The 10,222-nt window shown below is 31.8% G+C and overlaps 1 protein-coding gene across 2 annotated transcripts; it reads right to left on the bottom strand.

Annotated features, from left to right (window-relative positions):
* Nucleotides 1–313: 313 nt before the first annotated feature.
* LOC111695655 (peroxidasin homolog) lies at nucleotides 314–7,491 on the bottom strand. Of its 2 annotated transcripts, XM_023465052.1 has the most exons (15): nucleotides 7,369–7,491; nucleotides 7,234–7,316; nucleotides 6,173–6,241; nucleotides 5,633–5,687; nucleotides 5,257–5,337; nucleotides 4,972–5,051; nucleotides 4,353–4,443; nucleotides 3,515–3,615; nucleotides 2,991–3,007; nucleotides 2,786–2,820; nucleotides 2,213–2,314; nucleotides 1,651–1,752; nucleotides 951–1,069; nucleotides 665–703; nucleotides 314–443 (listed from the first exon to the last, which is right to left on the bottom strand). In XM_023465052.1, exons 1-15 carry the CDS (start codon nucleotides 7,432–7,434, stop codon nucleotides 329–331), a joined length of 1,155 nt encoding a protein of 384 aa, XP_023320820.1. In that variant the 5' UTR covers nucleotides 7,435–7,491; the 3' UTR covers nucleotides 314–328. The 2 variants fall into 2 exon arrangements, with proteins under 2 accessions (XP_023320820.1, XP_023320819.1); XM_023465051.1 differs by lacking the exon at nucleotides 2,991–3,007 and having other exon boundaries at nucleotides 2,786–2,837.
* Between the last annotated feature and the right edge of the window lie 2,731 nt (nucleotides 7,492–10,222).

Below are 10,222 nucleotides of genomic sequence, written 5' to 3'. Positions count from 1 at the left end.
TACAGTTCCTTTAAGTGGTGTCAAAGTTTTGGTAATATCTATATTATATCGGTTCTGGTTGGGAATCCTTTGTTTTTAAAAGCAAAATTTATTTTTGGTTATTAAGGTGAAAGTAGATTATAATTAAAAAAATAAAGATGGGAATTAATGCCATGGTTACCCACAAAGGGTGAAACTTCAGAGACGACTGTACGGAAATTAAAATGTATGATATCTTATATTCCAATTCCCTGCAACTTTTAACTTATTTCTTTATGCCAACCGTTAAATAAACCATAAAAAATTATACGAAAGACAAAAGACCTATTTTAACCTAGGAATTGTCATATTAAATGAATTTAAAGGTCGTCTTCCCAGTCTTATCCTTTGCGGGTAACCCTGTAATACCTAGTGTTGCACCAAGAACCTCCATCCTATTCCTAGAAGTGTTGGCAGGGGTGACCCTATCATAAAATTTAAAAATTGCAAAAGTTTAGACAGTTTAAAAAGTGACTAGAGTTATTATTTCTTTCATATTTGCCATAGAATATATTTGAAATCTATAAACAAACTACTGATAAAATTAACGTAGACTATTTATGATCACTTGCTAGCCCAAAGCCAAAAACTTGTCAACATTCAGCGTTTTCTTTACAAATATTATCTAATCTTTTATAATTCATGCCTTGATGTTCTTGGAGTTTCAGTAGTTGTAAATCTCCATCTGAAAGAAACAGCAGCAATTAATTAATGCAATGGTAATATCATACATTGTTAAATGATTATTTAGTTTAGACCCACCTTCATGATATCTGTATTCTTTATTACCTAAGATACTTCAAACATTGAATTTTGCTTCATCAAATAAGCTAATTTTAAATATCAAAGATTACATCATCAGTTTGCAAAGAAATAGGAATTTAAAAATTTAATAGGGATTAAGTCCATGGTTTAAATATTAGTAAACCTACTGTGACTGCTCTCTCCTGTTTGGGTCAGGTTGAACTCTAATAAAGGAAACTATCTGCTCTTTTCCATGGATATTTTCAGCAACACAACTGTAGTCTCCTTGATCATAAATCTCAATATCCTGTAATAGATATAGTTATTAGAGCTGTAGTTTCCTTGATCATAAACCTCAATCCTATAATAAATATGGATATTATGCAGCAGTAGTCTCCTTGATCATAATCCTCAATATCCTGTAATAAATATGGATATTATGCAGCAGTAGTCTCCTTGATCATATACCTCAATATCCTGTAATTAATATGGTTATTAGAGCTATAGTTTCCTTGATCATAAACCTCAATATCCTGTAATAAATATGGATATTAGAGCTATAGTTTCCTTGATCATAAACCTCCATATCCTGTAATAAATATGGAGATTATGCAGCAGTAGTCTCCTTGATCATATACCTCAATATCCTGTAATAAACATGGATATTATGCAGCAGTAGTCTCCTTGATCATAAACCTCAATATCCTGTAATAAATATGGATATTATGCAGCAGTAGTCTCCTTGATCATATACCTCAATATCCTGTAATAAATATGGATATTATGCAGCAGTAGTCTCCTTGATCATTTACCTCAATATCCTGTAATCTCAGATTTGTGATAATTTTAACGTATCTCAATATATTCTTGCAAGCAATATATTTTGACCTGTATTCTAAGATGCTGTCCTCCGTTGGACAGGGTTACCCTGCTGTTAGCTGTCACCAGACGTCTGTTATTCCACCAGGTTACAGTTGGATAAGGGGATCCCTGAAATTTTAACAATTTTAGTCTAGTTGTTTAAATTCCAAGCTGTTTCGTATTGTGAAGATTTAGGTTTAAGGATATTTATCTTTGCTTTTAAAGTGACTGTAGAGGTGATTTTAAGTGATGGGGATGTATAGAGTGACAAGTCCGATTCACAACTAGGTACCCTTGTCCGACAATGAGTAAGATCTTGTCGTTTTTTTGTATCTTGAAGAGTGTTGAATTATTACAATTTCCTTATTTGTCTCTGCAGAATAAGTCTTTTATTGTGAAATCACAATATAAAAAATAATTTTATGTTAGGAAAACAAGGATTGGGCAATGCTAATCTATCCTTAATCAGACAAATGTATAAAGGGAAATGCCGCTCAATAAATTGAGGGTCACTTTAAATTAAATCTACGATCCCTTTAAGAGAGGTAAGAATGGGTTTTTAATTTCTAGTCTTTGAATATTTTCCTACCTGGGCTACACAAGTCATTTCAATAATTCCTCCTTCTTGAACAGATCTATTCCTAGGTCTGGTTGTAATCTGGGGAGGGGAAGGAGGGTCCAGGTTCTCAACCTATTCAAGATTTTGCCATTGTTTCTAATTCTAGAAATCATCTTTAGCAAAGAATATCTGCAAAATACTCTTTTATAATTAGATCCACCTCAGTTTTTTTATTTTCAGCTAGTTGGTGAAGTCATTTTCACCCGAAGCGAAGATTTACAATATTTCATCATTTTATCATCATTTTTTTCATTATTTTAGTCGGTAGAGTTGTAGCTTTAAGAAAATGTATGTTGAGATTTACCAAATATTGATAATTCAGTTAAGATTTTTTTACTAAAAATTCAAAATTTTGTACACCCCACAACATTTTTGAACGATATTTTTGAAAGAGGAATTTTCTTTTAAAGCCACAAAAGTAATATTTGTGTTAAGAATTGTAAAAAAGGGGCTCACAAATATTTTGAAAAAAGAAGTAACTTTTTATAAAAATAAGTTTTATAAAATATAATTGTAAACGTAAAATATAATAACTTGACTTACTTGAACTTTCACTGAAGAGGTAGCTTTCCCCAGATAATTAGAAGCTGAACACCTGCAGAGTAATAATATTATTATCTAGGTTTGAAGCAGAACACATGCAGAGTAATAATATTATTATCTAGATAGTTTGAAGCAGAACACCTGCAGAGTAATAATATTATTATCTAGATAGTTTGTAGCAGAATACCTGCATTATTATCTAGATAGTTTGAAGCAGAACACCTGCAGAGTAATAATATTATTATCTAGATAGTTTGAAGCAGAACACATGCAGAGTAATAATATTTTTATCTAGATATTTTAAAGCAGAACACTTGCAGAGTAATAATATCATTATCTAGATAATTTAAAGCAGAACACCTGTAGAGTAAAAATAATGTTATCTAGATGCTGTCGTCGTAGTATGTATCATTAAAATGAAGACTACTTTAGATTTCAATTTTTATTTCTATCAAGCTTTTAAACAACATGAATACACATAATTATAGAAACAAAATTAAGCTATCAAATAACAGCTTCTCTTTGTTTACTTGTAAACTTTTAATTCGAAAAAAAACATGTTAACAATCAAAACTAAATAAAAGTCGTCTTTATTGTCTTGATATAAACGCCGACCACTGTACTTTGAAGCAGAATATGTACATAGTTATGATACTAATCTAGAGATGTTTATAAACCGTTAGGGCTAATGTTAAAAAATATATTATGAGATGTTAAAATAAAGACGACCTGTATCTAGCTGAATCATCAAGCTGGGCATTACTAATGATAAGAGAGCCGTTCTCCGCCAGGGTGAACCTATCATGGGCAGCACTTAACCTTCCTCCATCCTGTAAAATATTTATGAAATTATTTTCAGCTAGGTGTTTTGATTAATATTTCAATTTTATCCACTAACCTTGTACCAAGTATAGCAGGGTGTAGGCTATCCACTAACCTTTTACCAAGTATAGAAGGGTGGAGGGTATCCACTAACCTTGTACCACTAACCTTGTACCAAGTAGAGAAGGGTGGAGGGTATCCACTAACCTTGTACCAAGTATAGAAGGAGGGTATCCATTAACCTTGTACCAAGTATAGAAGGGTGGAGGGTATCCACTAACCTTGTACCAAGTATAGAAGGGTGGAGGGTATCCACTAACCTTGTACCAAGTATAGAAGGGTGGAGGGTATCCACTAACCTTGTATCAAGTATAGAAGGGTCGAGGGTATCCACTCACCTTGCACCAAGTAGAGAAGGGTGGAGGGTATCCACTAACCTTGTACCAATTATAGAAGGAGGGTATCCATTAACCTTGTACCAAGTATAGAAGAGTGGAGGGTATCCACTAACCTTGTACCAAGTATAGAAGGGCGGAGGGTATCCACTAACCTTGTACCAAGTATAGAAGGGTGGAGGGTATCCACTAACCTTGTACCAAGTATAGAAGGGTCGAGGGTATCCACTCACCTTGCACCAAGTATAGAAGGGTGGAGGGTATCCACTAACCTTGTACCAAGTATAGAAGGGTGGAGGCTATCCACTAACCTTGTACCAAGTATAGAAGGGTGGAGGGTATCCACTGACCTTGTACCAAGTATAGAAGGGTGGAGGGTATCCACTAGCCAGACAATCAAGCACTATCAATTCACCAATATGTACTGTGGTTTTCACAGGTCTGAATAAAAAGTTTTCCAACATAATTTCTCTTTGCATGCTTATTATATAGAAACATATAAAAAATGTTTAAATTCTCAGGAATTAAAGTCATAATAAGACCCAGAATTAATTCACAGTTGATCAGGCGACTTTACATATATATCTCTGGCAATGTTTACTTCCAAAATATGCAGACCACATTTGGGAATTGACAGGACTAAGGCTATTTGTGATTATCATTTAATCAATTATAATTGTAAAACTAGATCGTAAAAACTTCTGACTAATTGTAAATAATTAATAAAGACCTGAACTTCTTTAAATAAGAAAAAAAGATATATAACGGTTTAATTTAACAAATTATAATTTCAAATATATTAGATAAAAATAAACTACAAATAAAAATAAACTACTAGGAAAATACTAGATTTATTCTGCACTGCATTGTCTTTGAAGTCTTAACCTTTGAGAGTAACCCCGTAACTTAAATTCATAGTTTGATTATTTCTTAAATATATTTGATATAAGAAAATTTTAAAAGTTTTGCCTGTGTGATATTCTAGGTTTTTCAGTCCTACCCTCTACATTCAAAATAGCGGGGGCAGAAACAATTCTTTCCAAGGAATCCTGAAGAAAGGAATTGAATCTTTTGATAGTTTAAACTTAGATTATTTGATCTAACATAATTCATAGTTTAAAATATGAAAGGATTGCGTTGCTAAGATATATATAGAGATTATAAAATTAGAGTTCGGGGTAAAGACTCATTATTTTCATTAATTTGTTTTGCAAGAAAAGGAAATTAGAACAAAAATACAGAAAATATCATTACCTCATCAACAACTGTGCACGCGTACACTCCCGCTGCGCTTTGTGCAACATTTCGAAGCACCAGAGTGCCATCTTCTAAAATCTACAGGGAATAATTTTTCATCACTAGTTCATAAAAATTATGAAAAAATGAATACATTGAAACGGAAAAGGAATTGAGTCTTTGGAACAAAATCAAATATTTAAACCTCAATATCTTTAGAACTCGATGGTGTAAACCTTTGATATTTCAAACTCAGATTATTTGATCTAACAGAATTCATGGTTTGAAATATCTATGGTCTACAACATTTGGTGCCAAAGATATAGTGATTAGAAAATCAGAGTTTGTGGCAAAGACTCAATTCCTTTATAAGATGAGAGCATTGACATTTTACCTGTGTCTGCTGAGAGTTTTCATCTCGTTTCTCTTCTGCGGAGGCAGTATACTGCCTATACCGGTTTAATAACATAATTTTTACTAAACATTTTTCAGGTTCTACATTCTCAACAATCAAGGTGTTTTTAAACACAATTATTCCAATTCTTGTTTTTTGTTCTTCTCAATAATTTCCCAGTTAACAAACTGGCTAAATTGTGAATGTTAACTTTTAAAGGTCAATATTCACTTTTTAAGTTTTAAAAGCACTGTCGTTGTTTAATTTCAAATTGTTTCTCCTGACTCTCACAACGGTATCCTTAAATCCCTTATCTGATCAATCAGATCAATAATTTGTAAGACTGAAAAGTGTTTAATTCTGACAAACTTCCTCAGAACCCCCCAAGTCACTTTTGCAGTCAAACCACAATTAATAACTATCCACTTTCAAAGTTAAAATCATGGATATCTTACTTTTTCTTGATCACACAAAGCTTTAAGAGTACCGTTGACAATCGGACATGACACTTGAAATTACTATAAATAAACAACTAAATACCTTGCATTGTCTGTCAGTTGGACAAGATTTTCGTTAAAAGTCCAGAATACTCTTGCACTAGAAGGCGACCTTAAATACAAGATTTATAATAAAAAAAACACGACAGAAGCTATACAATAACTGGCATGTTTTATCAATATATTTATATATATATAAAGTAGTAATCTCTGTTTTTTTTCTTTGTATGTCCGATCATAACTCATGAACCCCTGGAAACATTTAGTTTCCGACAAATCGATGGCGAACATATAAAGTCCAGAATTATTTACCCGACAACTTCCCCATCGGCATATTTAGGCAGTAAAATGTTTCCTGGGACCCATAGACCGATTTGCCTCAGAACTCGGTAGTCTAGTACCAACATTCTTACTTGAGTGGGTTGACAATTAAAAGGAAAGTTTAGATTTTCAGGCAAAGCTGGGTTCCCAAGCTAGTGAATATATAGATGTTATCTCTGTTTGTTTGTATGTCCGATCATAACTCATGAACCCATTGACTGGGGAACTCTATAAAACGACGGAAATGTTCTTAGCTTGGTATAAAGACATAGCTTATTTTCCAGACAAAACTGGGTTTCCAATCTAATTAAAGATAAAGAAACGATCAAGAGAAGGATCGCCAAATAAGATGCTGAAATATCAAGAAGAAAAAAATGCAGCAATTGTTTAAGACGGAACAAATAGTTTTTAAAAAGTGTAAAAATTTGTAGTTGTTCCTTGTAAATGTTACTGTTTCACTAATTGATAATTGTCTAAGTTTCAGGTTTAATTTAGCATAATTGATATCTACTGCAGATACAGATTTGGTGCATTCACTCTCAGACATCCTATCCTTTTCTTTACTTGATCATCTTCAAACCAATCGGATTTTATTTGTATGTAAACAGAATTATTGGTTAATACTTATTTTCTAAATATTTTTATTATTGACCTCACTTCAATATTTTACACATTCATTTTTGGAACACAAATGCGCATGTTCAATTTCCAATAAAAAATATGATTGCATTGTATACTATGTCATATCTATAAAAAATCTATAGATTACTAAAAATAAATTACCAAAATGAACATTTAAAGATTGCCGTGCCTCCTTCTGTAGTTGAAATATCCTTCGGACCCTCCAGTATTCTTGTAACTCCTAAACTTATCAATTGAAATAATGATAGAAAAAAGAAGAAATGATAACAATAAATAGTTTCTCTGAGGAAGAACCAGAAATAAAAGTCCAAATACACTTTTCATCATTCTCCCTGGAACCATTCCAACTACACTTTGAGAAGAAAAAAATTATGTCCTGTTCTTATTTGCATTTCATTTTGTTCTGAAAAGGAAATGTTCGTTAACAAACGGCAAAAACGGTTCATTAAATCGATAACGAAACGGATTAGCCGTTTCTGAAAGAAAAATATTAATGGTTGAAAACGAAAACGAAACGGATGGGTATGTGTATGATGGAAGTTTTAGTGATTCTTTTGCAATTTGGTGACTGCCTGTGTTGTAAATTCAATTTGATAAACTGCTAAAGATTTTTATGGAAATTTTGGAGTTTTGGCAAACCATTAACACCGTTAATTCTACAAACAATCATTAACAGCTTGCACCGTCAACGATTTGACAACCTGTTACCGCCGTTAATAAAAGTGAGATCGTTAACTAACAATAACTTTTTTTAAAAACGGTAAATATCGTTAACGAAACAAACATTCCTTTCTTACCTTTAAAACTAACGGCTACCTGAAATTTTTCTTTTTTAAGGGTTGAAACTATATAGTTTATATTTTATAATATTTTTTAGTTAATTTGTTTTGAATTTGATTATTTCTCTTGTCGCTTGCGCAACTATCTAAGAATGCCGCGCACCACTCACATTTTTCGAAATCCGTTAAAACGTTTTCTAAAAAAATAAAATATTATAAAATATAAACTATATACAAATGTGGCGAAAGATAATCGATGACTATAGGTTGTAATATCTGAATGATTTGTTTGAAATTAAATTGATTTTTTACGGTCTAATTTGTATGTTCTAGTTTTCAGAATTCGTATGGGTGCTAAGTTATTCGGTATGAGAAGTCTTTAACAATTTTCTCCTTATAGACGCAACAGATAGAAGTAAAATTTGTACCGATTAAAAAGCGCTTTTTTATCGCATTTTTCGCGAACACTCTCTTTAAAAGCACTTTTGAATTGAGTTAAAGGTTTAAATTTTGCTCCACCCCTCTCAGCTCGGGTCGGGGGGGGGGGCAAAAAAAAAAACCCCCCCCCCCACTTTGATGTTATCCTGTATATGCCCTTGAACCCCTGGAAGATTAAAATCCATAAAATACCAAATCATGCCCAACGAGACAAAAATAAATCAATTGATTAAAAACTTTGGAAGTGCTCACAATGTTGTTATTTTCTGCAATTTGCAACTCAAGCCAGAGCCTAATTTTGTGAAATAAACAAAAAACAAATATTGCTAAAGTGCATCCTGTTGCAAAATGCGTTATGCAGCACTGCAATAAACTGGATTAAAATGCATTCTGCACATATAATTTAGTAACTTTAATTCAAAAATGTTTTTTTAAACTTCTTCGTTTTCCCCTGAAATAAAATAAACGATAAACAAAAACATTGACTGCAGTAACCATTACGTTTCAATCTAATTAACTTATTAACTCCGCGAAATATATACAGTGTAGACAGAAGATGGGCATTGTTATCTCAACGAACGCAATTTTAAAGAACGATTTTACTTTGAGAAAACGACCGAAATAGATAAAAATGTACGATAATTTAAAAACTATATCCAAACGAAAAAAACCGAACGCTCCCGTCTCTATGTAGTTCCTTAATTAACTCGGTGCTGTAACGGTATATGTAAGAACTCCTTAATCCTGATATTTAAAATTCTTAATTTTATTTACAACGTATACATATGTACTAGTAAAGAATATTCACTGACAACTGCCCCAATATATGAAGAATGAGGATTCTAAATGAGATAAATAGATTGTTAGATAGATAGAAATAAAGATATTATTTACCCATTCCCAGCTGATTCTATATATTGAAACATGTGGTGAAATACACAAATTGAAATCCCAGATGTCAAGAATATTATATCATCACAACTTATATCAGATACAGTAATAATTGCTAAAAGATGTAAAATAGAAAGACTTAGACTAAAGTTATGATTTAAATAGTTCAATGAACATAAAACCTACAACAATTGTAAATTTTCACTTACTAAGTTGATTTCAAGCTCCTGGTAAAACAATATGCTTTATTACAACATTAAATAAACATTGAATATATCAAATGGTCGTCTTCCTATTCCAAAGTTTCCTGGGTCCCACTGTAGGATAATTTGTCAACACTTTCACATCTGAGCAAAGGTGTTGAGTTTTTGCCACAAACTCTGATTTTCTAATTCCTATATCTTTGCAGCCTAATGTCTTAGTCCTTAGATTTTTCAAACTATAATTCTGCTATATTTTAAACAGAATTTAATTGAAGATTTTTATCAGCAAAACAAATCTATAAATTCTAACATATGCTATGTTTGCAAAAGAATCGAAGAAAGCAAAGACGATTTTACAAAGAAAAGACTAAAAAGATTAAAAAGAGTAAAAGATATAATCAAACATAAAGGATTTCAGAAATCAGTGCGAATTAAAAAGATGCTTTAAAATGCCCATTTTGCGTAAAACCTATACATTTTTCCCACTCCTGAAGGCTTATTTTTATTTTTTTAAACATTACAAATAAATCTATCATTTTTATTTCTAAAAGTTATCAGTTCATCGTCGAAAAATACTAGCAATCCACCACTAGTTTATATTAAATATAGTGTAAACAATAAATATGTAACTTTCCTTTTCCTTTCCTTTCCTTTTCCTTTTATTTCTCATTTTATATGTTTTTAGAATTGGGGTAAAATATTCCCACAACCTCTATTTTTGGAGGTTTTCAAATATTTTCTCATTAAACACCTAATTTTGTATGTTTTTGTTATTTTTCATAAAGAAATGATTACTTACTTACTTACTTACTATATCGA

Source organism: Eurytemora carolleeae, unplaced genomic scaffold (assembly GCF_000591075.1).
Source record: "Eurytemora carolleeae unplaced genomic scaffold, Eaff_2.0 scaffold234, whole genome shotgun sequence".
In the NCBI taxonomy this organism is placed as follows: Eukaryota; Metazoa; Arthropoda; class Copepoda; order Calanoida; family Temoridae; genus Eurytemora; species Eurytemora carolleeae.
Note: the sequence above shows the minus strand (reverse complement) of the source record. Positions and strands in the feature narration are given on the sequence as shown.